Below are 20,071 nucleotides of genomic sequence, written 5' to 3' on the forward strand. Positions count from 1 at the left end.
TGATAAGTCTCTTTACTCTCCAGGCTGAAGTTATTTTTTAGTGAACAATAATTAGTGAACAATAATGACTTTACACTTTACAGTTACTTTACAGTAACTGAACAATTATAAGAACAATTACAAATGATTCATTTTCAAATAACAAATATGAGCTGCACTTTAACCTGCAAGAGTTGGTTGCTGACTTTTCAGTTTAACAGCAAGATTAAGATAATTTATTTCCTTCCCGTAATTCAAATTCATACTTTCATGTTTTTTCCTTTAATTTTTTTTTATTTAGACCCTCTTCTTGGCTGTGCACTGTTCTATAAAGTCACGTACTTTGACTGCCATTAATGAGTCACAGTCTTTCAGCATTTACAGTATTGAGCTGTTCTGTGAATATGAAGCTTTTTGGTTTTGTGCTTCATTTTAAGGTCTTATTTCCTTTGTTCATCCCATTAGTAAGTCATTTCCAAATAATTACCTGATATTTTTCTTCTGATAATTGAAAACAATTACTTCAGCCCCACTTACCTTGACAACTTTGCAAATTTACCATCCATAAAAATTACATTGTTTGGTTTGAGCTTACGTACAGAACTGTTAGCTACAGAACTGTTAGCTAAAGCAGTTTAGCTAACAGTTCAGTACCTAAGATATCCAAGACATCACGTTCCTGTGTTTTGGGAACAGGATGTCTTGGATATTATTTGACATTTGCTTCACATGACTTATTAGAACCTTTATATTTCTCATCCCGGGACAAATTGGTCATTTCTTGCAAAATAATCTGATCCACCACCCTATTTGATTATTAAACACTGAACGAACACTGTCAAGGACTAGTCCTGATGCAGTCCTGTCCACAGATTCTTCTGCATGTGCTAGCAATCCATTTTGATGTTTGTAACTCATTCTAATACTGTCCATCATCCTGTTTGGGCTGCATTAGCAGAAGCTAGGCTGGAGAATTTACTGTGTGTGATTGAAGGGAGTGTTGGGGTCTTGCCATGAGAGGTCAAGATCAACATGATGACCAGGTAGTTAAACACACCTGCTATCTTCACACTTTGAATGCTAATAAATACCATGGTTATACTATAAATAACAATGGATCATGGCTAGCCACCAGGACTGCTTTTTCACAGCTCCTACTGTAGCTCCTATGTTTGTTTCCATATGGGGCACCATCTGTGTGGATTTTGCATGTTCTCACTGTGGCTGTTTGGGTTTTTTTAATGTACACCAGTTTCCCCCCATCGTATAGTAGTGTGGATTGCTAAATTGTCTCTCATTTGGGTGTGTGCACTGGAACCCCATCCAGTGTGAATCCTGCGTTGCGCTTATTGTCTGCCATGTTAAGTAAATCAAGAACAAGTCACTTCACAAAAGAAAGTCACATTTCACTTCACAAATTAAACCAGCATTTACATAGCAGTATAGTGACATCACACATCAGAAAACACACATCATCTCAACCTATCACTGTTAAGATATATCGTATTAGTCATGATGAGAAGAAGTTTGTATTTCCATTTCTTTATCAAAGCAGTGATACAAGAATTATGTTTCACATCACAGTCTAAAAGACCATTTTTAATTTGGTCTAGTCATGCTTTCCATTGTTCTATCAGTGGCAGTGCTTGCCAGTTTGCTGCAGAACTGGAACATTTTTATCATGCCTTCATCCTCTTAAACCTTTCATCTGCTTTTCTTCCCTTAGGGCATCAGCTATCAGATGAGATTTATTGACATTCATAGAAAACAAAGTATTTCACATAGTCCAGCCTCGCTAGAATGCAGAACCCCCAAGAAGTAATGGGAAAATCTTTTATTCTTATAGTAATTTACAAACACTCATCTCATAATTGGTTGATCACAAGATTAAATAAAAAAATAGAAGCTAAAAAATTACAAAATGCGATGAAAGTCCATTACAAACCAAGAACTAAGCACTTCCTTGCACAAAGGGCTGTGGAAGTATGGAACAGGTTACACAGTGATGTTTTTGAAGCCGAAGCCCTGGCTTCCTTTAATAAACATCTGGACGAGATCAATTTCCTAATAACCACCAAATGGCCTAGATGGGCAGAATGGCCTCCTCTCATTTGTAACTGATCTTATGCTCTTAAATCATAACTTTCTTTCAGTTTACATATGGATTACAGTCCATGCTTCTCTTTTATGTCTTATCCATGCAGATATGTGGAGAGGTGTAAGTGACATATAGTTTATGTCTTATCCATGCAGATGTGTGGAGAGGTGTAAGTGACATTTAATTCAAATAGTTTGATTGATCAATGAGGTTCATTAGTTCTACAACACTTTGGATCAGCTGCTCATTGAGCCTTGAGCTGTCATTGTGTTTTTGAAGACTGTGATCAGTGTGAATTAAACTGCCGTGGTACAAGACACATTTCAGAAGCAAAATAAGCGCGGAGGAGGAGGGAGAGAGGTGTGGTGTATATATAGGAATCCGAGGATTACATCAGGATTAGTTGTAGGTTGAGGCAGCTGATCTTAATTAGTCCAACTGCCTTAATCCCTCCCGAACTTTTGTTAGAACTGCATTTAATATGTCCAAGTTGATAACTTAGTATAAAACACATGCAAAGGTTTTGAATCAGGTGAATTTGTAATATGCATGCATTATCACTTCTTATTGTGCCTAAGAAGTTTAAGAGTTTTGCACAGCAGTGTGTGTTTTATTAAAAAAAAACTTTAAACCTTTAAACATGAATAGTGTGAATCATTAAAACCATTTATTAGGAACATTTACGTCAGCTACTTTTTCTGTTTTTGATAAAACTACCCATTTTAATGTGAGGAAGAGGATGTGGAAATATAAAAACATGACAGAACATTTAAAAAATAGGACAGAATTCAGATCTTAGTTTCTCAGGCTGTGTTTGGATCCGAGTCTGGGAAACATTCTGATAAGGACATTAAGTTGTTATTTGGGCAGTGTCCTAAAACAACCATCTGGAGAAGGAGCAACATGTTTGAATTTGCATCAATACCTTTCCTCAATTCAGAGAAGTCAATAAAAACGTAAAGCACAGCTTTGCAAAATTTTTAGACATCTCAGATTATGACTGCAATGAATGGATAACTTAATGGATTAAAATAAAATGGATAATATCCGATTAATTTGTTACTTCTAACATATTCAGTATTCTTCCTTTCTTACTCTTTTTCGTTATCTTAGCAAGAACTTTTTTTTGTGTAGCAGACGCCTTATCTGTGAAATAGACAAAAGTAGACATATAAAAACCTATTAACTATGTTTTGGAGGAAGAAATAATCACTGATAAGAAAAATGGAAACGTTGAGGAGTCTGTACAGTCGGGAAGAAGGATTTTAAAAATGGAAGTTCATAACGGATGCACTTTTATAGAAGTCCGGGTCTACATTAACCACTAAACAATGATTAAAACTTTGTAAAAATATGCAAATCATTAATAAATACCTAAAAATAGCATGGAGTGTATCCCAGCAAGCAAGGCGAAAGGGAGAGCACACCCTGGTCAAGATGCCAGCCCATCACAGGGCACACACAGACACACACTCTGACACCAGGGCCAGGTTTATCTTTGGACTATGTGAGGAAACTAGAATACCTGGAGGATCCCAGGGCCTCAGCCAGGCAGCAATACTAACCACTGCACCATTATTGTTATATGTAGCTAATGTCTTTTGCCCAGGTAACTTGCATATCTTAATCTTGATCTTGATCTCGATCTTAATCTTACCTTATCTTGAAATAATCTTCATCTTACCTTAACTTGAAAAAATCATGATCATTACATTTTCACAGGGACCTGTAGCTGAGGCAAATTAGCAAGGCTAATGTTACCACACAACCTTCTGCACTTAGAACTGCAGTACAACAAGAAGTATAGAATGAGGAAGACTAGAGGTGAGTGGAACCAAACGATAAATGTCATAATTACAGCTGTAAAAACACAAACAAAGCTTCTACTTAGTTTCAGATTTTTGTGTCCACTGCTTTGTAAACGTCTAATTATTAGACAACAGAAGATTTCAAAACTGAAACTGGTTAGTAGGAAATTGAAAATAGGAAATTGACAAGTAATGGTCAAATTGTGAATTACAATAAGAACATTAAATATCACCGTCAGAGGGAGACTGTTTAGCCCATGTAATTTATTTGTATTTCTGTAATTTTACTCATTTTGCTTTAGTTGTTATGTGATGTACATGTTCTGAAAACACTGAAATAAGTTGATGATAAAAAAAACTATGTTTAGAACCGGCTGCAAAATTATGAGAAATTGCCAAATGAAGTTTTTCTCTATGCATTTCAGTTATACAGATGGTAGCAGTCAAAGGCACTCTAATGAGAAACACCTTGAAATGGCTTCTCATTTATTATCAGATCTCCTGCTGATTCGTAAGATGCTTTCTGTCAAGGGTTCATGCTACCATTTAATACTGGTGCCAGATGAAAGGAAGCTTTAATGATGAGCATGTGTGTTCCAGGCAGCGGACCTTTGAAAGTGCTGTTTGATGTCGATCCAGTAATCTGAGACCTGAAGGGGAGAAGTGGACAAGTGGAAAAGGAGAGGAAACATGGTCTTGACTCTCCAGCACTGTGGACGAATGTGGCATAGAGGGGCACCTGCAAGGTAAGCAGGCCATCCTACAGCCAGGTCACACAGGCAAGCAAGCTGGCACCCAGGCCCACATGAGGGAACATGGAAGAGATGAGAAAACAGGCCAGGTGAGAAACAGAGCCTACTGCATCACCACTCCCCTTAGTGCTGGAAAAGAGAGAGGAGAAAGGGGAGGAAAAGCTCTGTAAATCCCCTGAAAAATTAGGGAAAAAGAAAGGAGAGAAGAGATCCAGACCAGATCTGGCATCAGAGAGGAAGAAAAAGATACCCCTCTTGGAAAATCCCTTTCCAGCTCCTGGAACCATGACAGCTAAACCTGGAAGTGCTAATAACCAACGTGAGGGTCTTGCACGACTTGGCCTCCCTCCCTTTCTCAGTTTGTTTCTTACAGGGAGTACACCTCCTAGAGGAATGTGACAAGCAGACATCCTTCAAAAGAGTGTAAAACTGTGGATTCATGTTGATGCATCGGAGAACAGGTACAGCTCGGAGGTGGAATGGTGGTAAGCAGTCAAGGGAAGAAGCACAGAGCTACTGCAAGCAGAAAGCAGATAAGAAAAGAAGAGGAGCTGGAGACAGTGTACATGCGGACCTGAGAGGGAGAACAAGGAGAGCCATTTGCAAGTGGGGAGTCTCCACTGTGAAGGGAATCATGGAAAGAACTGTGGGCCTTTCACAAAAACAAAGAATAAGATGTCCTGCCTTAAACAACTCGTGTGAATGTTCAGTCACAGTTTAAGAGCCTGGCAGGTAGCAGATGGACACAACAGGGAGTAAACTACCTCTCCTCCATGTGAACTGTTGTATTGTAAATAGATCTAAATGCTGAAGGCCTTTTGAGGCCAGAAGTGCTAGCACACCTTAAATAGCTGTTACAGTGAGTGAACCCACTTGCAGGAGCTGACAAAGCCTAGCCGTGATCCAAAGAAAGCCGTAGTCGAAAGAACGAGCCGAGAGTCCAGGGGAAGCCAGAGATCCAAAAGGGAACGAGTTACCGACGCCAAAGCGTGATCCGAAATCGTAGACAATAGAGCAATCCGATAGTCCAGGGGTAGCCAGAGATCCAAAACAGAGCGTGAGTAACGAAGCCAAGCCGTGATCCGAAAAGCCGTAGTCAAAAGGGGAAAAACCGTAAACCGAAAGCCAAGAAGAACACAAGGTAGAAGAAGGAGTAGCGCAACCAGGAAGCTCGAAAGGAAAACCAATACTGAGCAAGGAGGTAGGGAAAGACAGGTGTATAAGTAGGAAGAGACAGGGGTGTGGTGGTGAATAGGAAAACTGATAGGTAAACTGAAGGAGTAGGGCTACGCCTACTTCTGCCTCTTCCGTTGCCGGGAGGCAGGGATCGTAACATAGCCCATTGAAATTGTATCTAGAAACTAGTGGGTATGTACTAAAACGCATTGCATATACCAGTGTAAGCTTGTATTTACTTTGAGAGCTGTAATAACATTTATTTTTGCAAAAAAATAACAACTGTATGTCTTTGGACTGTGGGAGGAAACCAGAAATCCATATAAACACACAGAGAACATACAGTACAAGTTCCAAACAGATAGCATCCCAGAATTGAACCCAGGGTCCCCTCTCTGCAAAGCAGCCCTGCTAACCATTGCACCACCATGCCAATCTCAGCATATGTTATCTGCTTTCATTTTCATTTTAATGAGGACATCTCTTTCTAGAGCAAAGTAAGAGTTAAGTCATGATGTCTCTAAACTCCTCTGATTTGAAATTAAAGAAATCCCCCCAAAAATTATGAATACCAATCATGTGTGACCTCTCATCGAGTATAAAAACAAGCAGACTCAAAATCTCAATTCCTTGACCTTGTACATCAAGGCAGGCCTGGCCCAGATACTCACCCAGGGCACTGCCCAGTTATTAGACAGCTGTGAAACTGGACACTTCCACTATTTTTTGGTCATTAGTTTAATTTAACGTGGGTCTATACCACAGTTCAAGGAAATGTTTATTTTATATTGTTACAAATGGGGGGGAGGGGGGGTTACAATAATGGTGAAACGGGAATCTGCACATCCCGACGCAACCTTTATCGTCGCCGGTGACTTTAATCAAACAAATCTTAAATCCGTTCTCCCAAAATACCATCAGCATGTCTCCTTCCCAACAAGAGGAAAAAACACTCTGGACCACGTTTACACCAAGATTCAGAATGCTTATAAGGCAGTACCCCTCCCCCACTGTGGTAACTCAGACCACATCACTCTGTTTCTCCTCCCGGCATACAGACAGCTGCAAAGGCGAGTGAAACCAGTGGTCAGAACGATGAAAGTGTGGCCCGAAGAAGCTGAATCAGTCCTGCAGGACTGTTTTGAATGCACTGACTGGAGTGTGTTTAAAGAGGCTGCCACACAGGGATCATACACCGACATACAGGAATATGCATCGTCAGTCACAAGCTACATCAGGAAATGTGCTGACGATGTTACACTCACAAAAGAAATAAGAACTCTTCCTAACCAGAAACCATGGATGAACAGTGAGGTTCCCATCCTAATCAAAGCAAGGGATGCAGCATTCAAATCGGGCAGTAAATCAGAACTAAGGTCAGCCAGGATCAATCTAAACAATGGTATTAAACATGCAAAAAACACACTCAAACAGGAATTAGAGGAACACTTCACCACTAATGACCCAAGGTGTGGCAAGGTATACAGACCCTCACAGACTACAAGAGGAAGAACGTCTGTGCACCTGCCCATGATGCCTCCCTGCCTAATGAGCTCAACACCTACTATGCTCGGTTTGAAGCCAGCAACCCAGAACCAGTCAACAGAGCTGCTCTCACTGTCTGCAGATGAGGTGAGGAGATCTCTGCTAAAAGTGAACACACACGAGGCTGCAGGACCTGACGGCATACCCAGTCACGTCCTCAGAGCCTGCGCCAATCAACTGGCGGGTTTATTCACAGACATTTCAACATGTCTCTGGCCCAAGCCATTGTCCCCACCTGCTTCAAGACAACCACCATCATCCAAGAAAACCACAGTGACATGTCTTAATGACTACCGACCGGTGGCACTAACACCTGTCATCATGAAGTGCTTCAAAAGGCTGGTCATGAAGCACATTAAGGACACCATTCCAAACACACTAGACCCATACCAATTTGCCTACCGGCCCAACAGATCCACAGATGACGCAATCTCCATTGCCATACACACTGCCCTATCCCATCTAGATATAAAGAATACATATGCAAGACTACTATTCATCGACTTCAGCTCAGCTTTTAACACATCATGGAATTTATCATTCCAGAGAAACTAGTCAAGAAACTCAGTGCACTGGGTCTCAACACCACCCTCTGCAACTGGATTCGGGACTTTCTGACAGGCAGACCTCAGGCTGTCAGGCTTGGAAACCACACCTCCGGCACACTAACTCTGAACACTGGGGTCCCCCAGGGGTGTGTGCTTAGTCTATTACTCTACTCCCTCTACACCCACAACTGTAAGGCCAAACACAACACCAATCCCCATCATCAAGTTTGCTGTTGACACCGCAGTTGTAGGTCTGATCACAGACAATGATGAGAGGGCCTACAGGGAGGAGGTCAATCTCTTTACAATGTGGTGTGAAGACAACAACCTCACCCTCAACGTCAGCAAAACCAAGGAGCTGATCGTTGATTTCAGGAAACTGCAAAACGGACATGCCCCTATCCACATCAACGGGACTGAAGTGGAAAGGGTCAGTAACTTCAAGTTTCTTGGCATCCATATCACCGAGGACCTCACATGGTCTCTCAATGCCACCTGTCTGATCAAGAAAGCATAACAGCGCCTTTACTTCCTAAGAAGAAGGCTAAGATATGTCCCCACTAACTTTTACAGATGCACTACAGAAAGCACACTGACAGGCTGCATCACAGTGTGGTATGGCAACTGCAGTATTGCTGACCGCAAAGCCCTACAGCGGTTGGTGAAAACTGCCCAGTCCATCACTGGGGCTTCCCTCCCATCTATACAGGACATTTATGACAGATGGTGCTTGAGGAAAGCTCTAAGCATCATCAAAGACCCCACACACCCCAGTTACAGACTGTATGAACCTCTACCATCTGGAAAACGGTACTGGAGCCTTCGGGCCCCGACTACCAGACTCAGAGACAGTTTTTACCCCCACACTATCAAACTATTAAACTCCCAGCCTCTCTCACCTCACCTTTCACCTATGATCTGAACCTCACAGTGCCTTCTTTCTTACCAAAAACTCAAACACACATTGAAATCTACCGCTAGCTTACATTTCAAAAAGCTCACTCCCCATAACTTTCTATTCTTTTATTTAATTCTGTTGATGCATGTTTCTGCACATCTGATGTTGTTTTGCACATTACCTGTTACCTTTTGTTGTTTTGCACACTGCCTGTTGTCTCTGTCTTTCTTTTATGTTGTTTTTTTGTACTACTTTTAGTCTGAGAGTTAGCTAAATAGCATTTTGTTATACCATATACCTGTATATGAGTATAGTGACAATGAACTTGAACTTGAAAATCAGGAACTGACTGGCTTAGTCAATAAGCAAAATAAATATTCATAACCTCCAACCTGTAAGCGATTTCTCCAGAATATACCCAAGCGGTTGGTATAATTAGAGGCACATGAATTCTTTATTATCTGGCACAGCTTTATTGTAAAGACTAATAATACAGGCACGCTTGGTGAAACAAATGTTTATCAATAATGACAATACAAACACTACATTACACACAACAGAACATACAACACACAAGTTACTATATTCCCAGAAAGTACAAACAAGGTGTTCCAGAGGCCTTACAGTCTAATCACCCAAAAAAACCCAGACTACTACTAAGTATTGAACTCTTAAATAATGCCTACAGAGGCCACGATAAGAGATAAGCTGCCTTCTTAATAAATACAATACAACCTGCAGTTAAATCTCTCTCTCTGCAAATCCAGGAGCCACAAAATAAATGGGAGCCTATCTCCCTATTCTAAAAATGCATCCTAAGCAGGAATGACATCTCTAGCTGTAGTACCTTTTAACCAGGAAACACAAGTTCTATAAAAACACAAAATAGGAAGCTCTCTCTAGCGAGGTTCACATACATGTACTTACATGCTCCAGTAAGATGTTGTATGATCATGAAGGGGCTCTCGCCTGGTGCAAGCTTCAAGTTCCAACTCCTCTCTTGTGGTCTGATCTTCTTTCTCTCCTCTCTCTTCTTCTTTAATCTTCTCTGTTCTTGTCCTTTCTTTCTTCCCTTTTCCTTCTGGTTGTCTCTCCTCTCTGTGTGGTGTTAATGTGATGTTATATGGCGTGTTTCTGTACTGCTCAGTGACAATCATTAACACACGACTTAATTTCGTAGGTATGCCAAGGTAACCTTTACAATTGTTTTTTGATACATCTCAGCAAACATCCCCTCTGCTTTGAAGCTAGAAGTGTTTATTCTGCCATGTGTCACAAACTTTAAGAGACACTTCCTGATCACCTATAGCTGTAACAATATTTTTAGATGAGCTTGCCAGGATAGGCTCCGGATCCCCCATGACCCTCTATGGGATAAAGTATCCAGGAAATGGATGGATATCTTCAGACGTTCTTAAAAAACCCAGTTGCTTATCCTTTATGTGTAAGTCAGAGTGGCTGAATAGACATCCGTTAAAATGGGTAAGGTGTGAAATTCACACATAGAAATGAGTTTGACTAAGACGAGTTTTCACTTTTCTTACGGCCTCTATAATTGCTTTTTAAAAATGTTTTCTGCTTTCAGATTTTTTAAGAATGATCAGACGAGATTCAGGCAACCCCATTTAACAGGCCAACAACTAGCTGAACAAAGACATAAAGTCCCTGTTCAATCAGGAGATGTTCTGCACATACCCGACTGCAAAGGAAACTAAAACACAGGATGGGAAGGTACTGTACCATGAAAGAGTATCATGTTCTACATCTTTAACACAGTTGACCTGAGCATTTACACGATGGTTCAGAATGTTTCTCGTCAAGCTCCCAGGGTTTTTCAGAACTAGCAGGGATGTAGAAACCCAGTAATTTCCTCCAAAGGCTTTTTTTTCTAGATGCCCCACATTTCCAGTCAGATGTGAATGTGCATAACTGTAACCAGCCCACACTGTACTTTGGGAGGAAGTGTGCGCATATGCAGCACTTCTCAACATCACAAAGCATTGAGGACAATTGAAACACGTCAGCTATTCCCTTCCCAGGCAAAATCTACTGCGCTGCTTTCAACTCAACATGGTGGTAAGTCATGACCGTGGCACTGCATGCTTTCAATTGCAAAATCAGTGGCATTCACTTCCTTTACAAAGGAATATATACTTATATAATTTCAAAACAGTGACACAACATTGTGTAAAAATATAATTTGACACCTGAATAATCAGAACAGTGCTATTTACTTTCTTTCTACTCTTTAGTATGATATACTACTGCTATGATTTTCAGATTTTACTAGAGTGCTTTTTATCTATAGTAATATAAAAATATTTCAGTTCAGACTATTTGAAGTGGCGGGGCTGCACTCAAACCGAGGTGTGCAGGTGTCAGAGGTCTGAGACCAACATGGCCAAAACAGCAGTGTTGAAGTATGTGTGTTAACTCTGAATTCTTCCCCTTAACTCTCTGTGACAATAGGACTAAGAGAAAAACAACTGTTTGCTTGATTTAATAAAAACACAGGCATCTTTCACACAAATGGGTACAAGAGCAGAAGTGAACAAAATTCACAGTTCGGATGAGCCCTGTTACCTAAAGGCAAAAGAGAACACTTAGGAGTATCTTGGTTAAAGGAGGGAGGCGAGGAATACAGGGAGGATCCTGATAGTCCCTTTGAGACCAGCCCTCTACGAATGTCGTCATACCTTCGCAATCAAAAATGTGTGAAAAGGGAACAAAGCTAAACACTGGCTAGGCTTGTGAAGACTTAAAAAGTGTATCAGATCTAACAGTATGAAGTAGCTGAAATAGGAAATGCTACAACATCCTGCACACAAATGAACAAGTCAACAAGTTTGGAAACAGTGCATCAGGCAAGTGATTGAGCTCAGGAAGCCTATTGAAGGCAATGCAATGCACACTCAGTGAGAAGTCAACAGACCCAGCCTGTGGACAAGATGACAACGGTTGCTGTACTTCACACAGCAGAAACAGCAGTTTATTCTGAAGAAATACGATGCAAATTTCTATTTAGTGTTACAAATTAAAAAGAGTAAAGCACATGGCGTACCCCAAACATCTCTTCCCAGGTGTGTTAGTCAGTTTATTAAGGCATCTACAGCTTCAGTGTAGTATATTTTTTTAACATCCATCATCCAAGGAAACAAAAAAAAACATGCTGCTTTCATACAGTAAGGTGCTTAGTAGGATGTCGCACGTCTAAACATCTTTAATATCTTTCTGATCCCACAGTGGTGGGACTTTCCAATAATCCTTATTTTCATTCGTCCCTGATCACGAAAGGGATGATGGAACACCCCCACATACACACAGACATTTTAAGGCTTCATTTTCAACTGTCCGAAGCTGGTCAGTCTGGTTAGTCTTGTTGCATATCTGCACATTATCAGGGTGAGTTAAACACAAGCTGAACCGTCATTCTGTTCTGACCCACTTCCTGCTTCTGTGAACTTTGGGTGGCCAAACCTGCCACTGGGATTAAAATTTGAGCCCTTCTCTTAAAAGGGAGCTCCAAGTGTCTAAAGCCCTTCACGTTGTCTATTATTACACACGGGGTACACCGATATTCTGAAAACAGACCAGAATTTGTGACGTTACTCCCAAAATACCATACACAATGTTTGGACACCATTCTCTCCATGAACTGTTGCGCTGAATATATAAAAACTATGCAATAAATGTTTGTCATCTGTCAGATCATAATGGCAATATTGTTTTTCTTCAACTCTTAACTGCGTTAAGTGAATGAGATGGAGAGTTGAAGTGCTGTGCGCTGTGCTCTGAGGATGAGGCAGACACTGTTGTGAGCCAGCTGAACTCAGGCTTCACACATTAGTTTTCTTAAGCTTGAAAATTGAGCTCTGGAGTGGCACAGGATATCAATACAAAGAAATTAAGATTATATTTAAATGACTACAATACAATGCCTTTTAATCGACCACTTTACTTTTTACCAGAATAAAGTGTGAAATTATTTTAAAAACTAATACAATGAGTTTTTAAGTATTTAAGTACAAAATAGCATATAAAGAGCTATGACTCTTTTGTAATGTAATGTATATAATATATACTCTTACTTACATTCCAAACAGCATAAATCCAAAGTCTGATACACAAAATGCAAATAAAAACAAACATACATTCATGATTCCTCATAACTAATCTATCTTCTACATGAGAGTAGAAATAAACAAAAAAATACAAAACACTTCAGATATAAACTACTAAAAAGTATTTGACATCACTACATGATATTTTAATTCACTTTTAACACATCTAAATATGCTTAATAAATATATGCAAACATTCAAATCCAGACATTGAACCAAATGCATGCTAGTTGCACAAAGATTTATTTAAAGTAAAAGTTTAAATAAAAACAGCAAAGATAAAGGCATAAGGAAATGCCCCACCAAAGCACTTAGCCGAAGAACAAAAAAAGTTAGTTTTCTTTGTAAAAAATCCAACAAACTGAAATAATAAAATGAGTCAAAATATAATTGAACTAGACATTTCATCATCATCCAAAAACCGGAATTGGCATTGTGGTAGCCTGGGGTCCGATCTGGAAGATCAGGGTGTATGACTGAAAGGCATCTTGGGCAGGATGTAAGTCCATCACAAAGAGCACGCAGGCATGTATATTTTGGCATGTATAGTCCCTAGACCTAAACTCCACTGAATGTGTGTGGGCTATTGTGGAATGTCTTATCAGACGTGGTTCACTGCTACCCCTGTCTGATTCAGTGCTTTACCAACTGATGCTGGCTGGGTCCCATAGCATGTTCGAGGACATCTGTGAGACCACAGTTGGAAGCCACGCTACAACATCACGCAGTTACAAATGCAGCTGGGCTAACTGGACTGGACTATCCTAATTTCCATTTCTAGGAACTGAAAGGGAGCGGTTTTTAAAAACTGGACACTGTGCATCCTGAAAATCTGGTGTTATCAGGTGTTCCTCTAGGATCAGTCCTGAGGCCAGTTATATTTGTTACTTATACTCTGCCAATGGGTCATATTTTTCCTTAGTACAGTAGATCAGATTTCAATGCTGTGCCAGCTGCTTTACCAGGTAGATGCACAGAATACAGGCTTTTGTATTTTCTGAAACTGCTGCAGCACCGTACATGCTTGTGTTTAAAAACAAAATTTCCTTGCCGAGTTGAATACATTCAGAAAGTATCAACCTGAAATTAAACCAAAACCATATAACACCAATCTTAGCCCTTTGCAGAGACAAGTGGTGGAGACCTGCACCAAATTGGGAATGCTGCCTCTGACATGTAAGACTCTGAATAGTTTCACATCAACTTGCATGTGAGACCATCTGTCACCAGGCATCCCTCCAAGTTACTTCAATCACACCCGTGCCTGTACCTCAGTTTGTTTTTACATTTGCACGTACTCATTTTTATTAGTTTCTTTTTTCTCTATTTTTATTTCATAGTCTAATAATAATAAATTAAAACCGTGGGGTGATATTTTTTAGTTGTCAGAGTGGGACATCTCACTGAACCTGTAGAACACGCTGATGGAGAGTAAATGGCACCAAGAAAACAGCAGACTGCAGAAGATAAAACAAATTTGCTATAAAACAATAGGATACAGAAGAAGGAAGCAATTAAATAAATAAAAACAGCACACTATAAAACAGTTTCGGTCAAAAAACCCATTCATTTCATTATGAAAAGCAGAGGTTAATTCTATGATGAATAGTAGAAAAAGACACAGAACATTTTGGCCTTCTTTAATGTGGGTTTGAAAATTAATTTAATTAGTTCATATACTGTATATTCAACCAGAATAAATGTAGGGTGATTTTGAAAATAAATATTTCTATTTTCATGTCTGAAGCACACATTTTTTCTCCTAGACATTTAAAACTTTTTTGCTTGTGAAAATGTCCAAAGTGCTCATTGTTAAAGCCGTCAGCGTCAATGTCATCAGCAGCCTCTTCGTCAGCTTCCTTCTGTATTCATCAGTTAAATCAATCTGAGAAAAAGGAGAGAAGAATCAAACTAAAAGAAAATCATTTCTGTTTTACACTAAGACACTGAGCTTTCTGCAATCTGCAAGATGTCAAACCTCATGCTTGGATCAAAAGATTTCTTAACAATTCCTTTCTGGACAGTCCATGAAAAAGATCTTAATTCTTATCAGAACAAATGCATGTCTGGGATCCTTTTAGTCCAAATGCCACCTATTCACCCCTACAATTTTGCCAAAACATTTTCTTCTGTTCATCTGTTTCACATCTGTTTCTTTAAGAAAAACTCAAACACGGAAGGGAAGTTTAAAGGATCACACTAATAATGAGCTTCATCTACAGAAAATTTAATAGCTTTAATATTGTATTATTAAAAATCGATTTTATATTACAAAATATTAAAATATGATGATACAGTACTGTCAGTATTAAAAATAATAATTGACACTAGTACTCTATGTATTAAATATACACATTACATATATGTATGTGGTCTTGCATATTGACTAATTCTTTAAAAAATTAAAAAATAAAGATAAAATAATTCAAACACTTTTATGTTTGTCTCTGTGTATTTTTTAAGTACTCAAGTACATAAATTATAGTTTCACATTTTTTGTATGTAACTTCCCTGGGGCATGGAGACATGTACTGTTGCAGTAATAATAAATTAACAATATAAATAAAAAATTAGATTGGACTAAAAAGGTTATTTTTGTTTTTTCTAAAATAACAGTAACTTATGCAGAATTTCACCAGGTGTGAATCCAGTTTCATTAACGTGTTTCCCCAGTATATAGCTATATATAACTACTGGCCTATACAACAACAAAAAAAGCTTTAACCAAAGCAGAACTTCTCGGTTTCTGTCTTTACAGTTCCATTTTGCTTTAAATAGTGTGCTGATTGGTCCTAATGGACTGGCCAATGAGAAGGTGTTATTCCTCACTCAGTCACATGGGAGAACTCTGGGCACGTCATGGAAAGTGAACGCACTACACTGTGCGGTAATTGAAACGGACTGACAATGGTCTTGCACACTTTTCTGTTCCATGCAGGGTGAGATTAAATGTAGGCTCACTGTGGAATTTAGCTTGGTCATATTGGTGGTATTCTGGCATCCCTTGATTTAAAATCTATGCCTTTAAATTAATCTCCTAGCATTTGTTATTCATTTAAATGGCTCCCAAATTGTCTAGAAGATGTAAATGATGTGTCAATATAAACACATTTTTTGCAACCCACAAAAAACCTGCAGCTCTTTACATATGGCATCAGTGATCTATTTGGTTGACACTTTCATCCTACATGTCTTCCGTTTGTACCCATTGATACAGCTGGACATTTGCCTGAATCAACCTGAGTGAAGCAACTGGCTTCACGCACATACCAGCAGAGCATCTAACCTTCACCTAGGAGTTCATCCGGACCACCACTCCACACTGCTGCAAACACCAGGTCGCATGAATAAACCTAGTTACTATGAGAAGTCCTTCGTTCGTTATTTTGCTGAATATCTTAAAAAATCAAACCAGGAGACTTTCACTCCAGGACCTTCAGGACATCAGAGTAATTTATGTGCGAAGGCCCTTGGAGCTAAGCTGCCACAAGCAAGCATGTTCTGCATTAGGGTGGCAGTGGTGGGATAGCATCCCCTGGTGGTTATCCATAGTAACGCTTACTCATCGACAAATGAAATATCCTTACGCTTATATAGTGCGTTTCTGGACACTTTACAGGTCGTGGAGACACTACCATTGCCAATTTGCAGCCCCATCTGGATAACGCCACGGCAGCCATAGTGCACCACTACACTCTCCAAACACTACCTATCAGTGGGGAGGAGGACAGAGTGATGAAGCCAGTTCATAGAGTGGGATTATTAGGGTCCATCAGGAGACTGGGGAGGAAATTTGGCCAGGATACCAGGATTAACACCCATACTCGTTTCAAGAAATGCCCTGAGATTTTTCATGAGAGTCAGGAACTTGGTTTTACAAAGGACAGCACCTTTTTTACAGCATAATTTCCCCATTTCACAGACTGCAGGGTGAGGTCTTATATCCAGGTACTGGCCAGGCTCACATCTGCTTAGCTTCAGTGGGTTGCGAGTTGTGAGTTGCGAGTTGCAGGGTGATATAAAGGTAGCTGCTGGCTATATCCATATGCATCTAAGCCTAATACATATAGCCTGTGTTACCGTCAGCTCTTTTCTAAGCATCCCATCATTCTCCCTTTATATTGCTGTACTGTATATTTAGCATTTTACCTCTAGACTCCAAATGAGTGCTGCCTGTTCTGCTTCCAATTTTTAAGGTTAAAGTTCCTGTTAAATCTTTTCCATATACAACACGTAAATTTAAAACTCTCTACAAGCAAGCAGATTGCTAATACATGTAATCCAGATCTGACATGCTAACAACATATTTGCAGTAGGTGAACTTTGTGATAAATGCAGAAGTTGAATGATAAGGAGAACATCCAATATGACTTTCCCAAGAGGTGCTGTCATGATCCTAGGAAACCTGAGATAGAGCCAACTTTTCATCACAAATTCTGAGTCAAAACCAAAATCAAACATATTTTATTTACTGTTTAATGTAAAGACAGCTTCTCAAAAAATCATATTTAATCCTTCTCAGTATAAAACAGTAAATCTGTTGTAAACAACCTGTCTTTCCCAACACAAAAAATGTGTTCAGTGAAGGGGAGATCAAGTCTACATGAGTGTGACCCAGCAATTAAATCATATCAATGTTGTTTCAAAAAATTTCTTTGTGGTTTGAGGGAGAGTATTGTTTTAAAACACACTGCTTTTGAACATTTTGTACTCTTTCATATCCTCGTTTGTCAGATGTTTCAGGACAATGCTTGCAGAATGAGGGACGTTACAATATGACAATATGACATTGTGAAATTAATGTCGATTTCCTGTTCTCTCATCTGTAATATATTTAGACACTCTCTATGTACAGTAAAAAGCGCAGGTATTGAAGTATACTTAGTGAATTGAAATTGGTAATTTTTGCTGTGTACAGTACTAATGAAATATGAAGTATAGAATTTCAGCTTTTGTTTCTGGGTTTCATTTTGCATACATGTTTAGCCATGATAGAACAATGCCATCTGCTGTATTCAATCCCCCCATTTCAGAAGAGCAAAAGTAATGGCTGTCAGGTGTCTGTAATTGCTCAGGTTTCATTAATGCATTAATGCATTAATAACGAAAACCTAAAAGGGCCAAGAGAATGTATTGCCTTAGTTCCGGCTTTTGGAGTGTACATTATGGATCTTGGGTTAGAAGGCATGAACCCAGATGAAGACGAGAGAGCTGCCTGGGATGGAAAACCAAGCAATTGTGAAGATGAGGATGAAGAAAATTTCAAACAGAACCACTGCAGGGAGGACAAGCATAGCAAAAATCAACATTTCAAAACGTCTTGAAAAAGAAAAAAAACTACCGGAGGAGAATCAGGATTAGGCCATCCAATGAAGACATCTGCAGCTGAAGATATTCAATAAAAATTAGAAACCCCTTAAAATAACAACCAAAAGAGATTCACTGTGAGCTGCATTGCAAGATGCCTCTTAACCTTAATCAAAGTAATATGGTCCACTTTTAACAAAAACAAGAGAAAGGGTACCTTAGCAAATTAGTAGCACCTAATGCGGAAGTCAAGCAAGACGTTTCTAAAATGTCCATCTGAGCTGAAGAACCACTTGAGAGCACCAGAAAAATCTTCAGATGCTTGCAGGAGATCTAATCATTTTCTCAAAACGATAAGATGTTCTCAAGCAAAACTCAACAACACTTCAAAAAAAATCCAGAGGTAAATTCCAAGATTATTGGATTTCCAAGATGGTTTGTTGGATGCGCCCCACAAACGGACATACCTGGAGTACTCTCTGAAAGACCAGCCTTGGCAACAACTTCAGCTACGGTCAGAAAATTCAACATTACCCCCACCAAATAAGTATCAATATATTTGGAAGGAGAGAGGAGAATCTAAAAAGAAATTCTTAATTTTAGCATCAAAGACAGGAATATTTGATGGCCTGAACTTGTTTTTGCATTGGAGAGGATCCAATGATTACAGCAAAATCTGAAAAAAATGACTCTTTCATGTGTTACCCAGTGATATAGTGGAAGGATGTTTGCAACTGCAACAGGATGTCTTTCGGATGCATAATTGGAATTGGAAATCACACTGTGGTCACTGTTTTCACCATGGTCACTGTGGGCTATGCTGGGGAGCTGTGGTGAGGGCTCTGGACTGCCGAGCGGAGGGCTGAATGACATGGTTAATAAAGGATCATAAAACAGTTGCCTGATTTTTTCATTTATATTGAATTGTTATTTTTAAAGTATCAGAGTAGGGTCAAGCATAAATCGTTTCTGTCAAAAAATTAAAGATAAAATAAAAGGGATCTAAAAGTATGCAGACACAAGCTCAGACAGCACTCTGGTTGGAAGATGTTTTCCTTTTTTCCTTGAAAAAAAAAGGATCCTGCAGACAATTTCATACTTGAGTGGGTGCCAGGCTCTCAGAAAGGCAGAGCTGCTTTTCACCTGACATGAGTTATACAGCCATGTGTACAGGAGTGGTGATGCTGATCTACTGAAGAAATAAGACATGTGAACCGAATATTCTGTCGGTTTGTCTAGGATACGAGGTCTAAGGTCTTTTCTATTAAAAATTTTGGATGTATGTTTTGGTATACATACCAGTATTAATGGATATTTTGAGGGAGGTTTTTATTGTATTGGCAATCTACACAATATGGACTGAGAACTTTCAGAACACTCTGGACAGATATCAAGATTCCAAAACCCTCCCAAAACAATCTTTCTACTTTACTAATCTCATAGGACAATAGAAAGTAAATCAGCATTTACAACCATCAGTCTGTGCCTTTAGCCCCCACAGTAAACTTGCCTTAACCAAATATGGGGAAATGGAGACAGCTTTTTGAATTTTGATGACTCACTGACTAAATTTCAGTTAAAAAACATCTCTGGTGCATGTGATAGTGTATTAGATACTATCACAGTCGACAGTAGTACTGGTAGGCTTCTAATAAGTCCGCAGATGACCACACAATCTTTCAAGCACAGATGTGTGAAAAAGGCAACAGGTCCTGATCTGCCTCTCGTTTAAAAACTTGCACAGAGGAATTAACACCAGCATGGTGCCCTATTTTTCAGAAGTCTGTTGACTCTCACTCTGTTCCAGCGCTGTGGAAAAAAGAAATAATCATGCCAGTA

General features: G+C 39.4%; 1 protein-coding gene across 4 annotated transcripts in view; it reads right to left on the bottom strand.

Annotated features, from left to right (window-relative positions):
• Window positions 1-11,873: 11,873 nt before the first annotated feature.
• LOC148676263 (OX-2 membrane glycoprotein) overlaps window positions 11,874-20,071 on the bottom strand; it is a 40,439-nt gene continuing 32,241 nt past the window's right edge. For all 4 annotated transcript variants that reach the window (XM_088606158.1, XM_088606169.1, XM_088606127.1 and 1 more), the window contains one exon: window positions 11,874-14,810. Coding sequence is in view for 1 of the 4 variants with exons in the window: in XM_088606147.1 (XP_088462273.1) it covers window positions 14,806-14,810 (5 nt within the window). In the remaining 3 variants the exon portion in view is untranslated. The remainder of the gene's footprint in view (window positions 14,811-20,071) is intronic.

The sequence above is a fragment of the Lepisosteus platostomus genome, chromosome 2 (assembly GCF_059453375.1).
Source record: "Lepisosteus platostomus isolate fLepPlt1 chromosome 2, fLepPlt1.hap1, whole genome shotgun sequence".
Classification (NCBI taxonomy): Eukaryota; Metazoa; Chordata; class Actinopteri; order Semionotiformes; family Lepisosteidae; genus Lepisosteus; species Lepisosteus platostomus.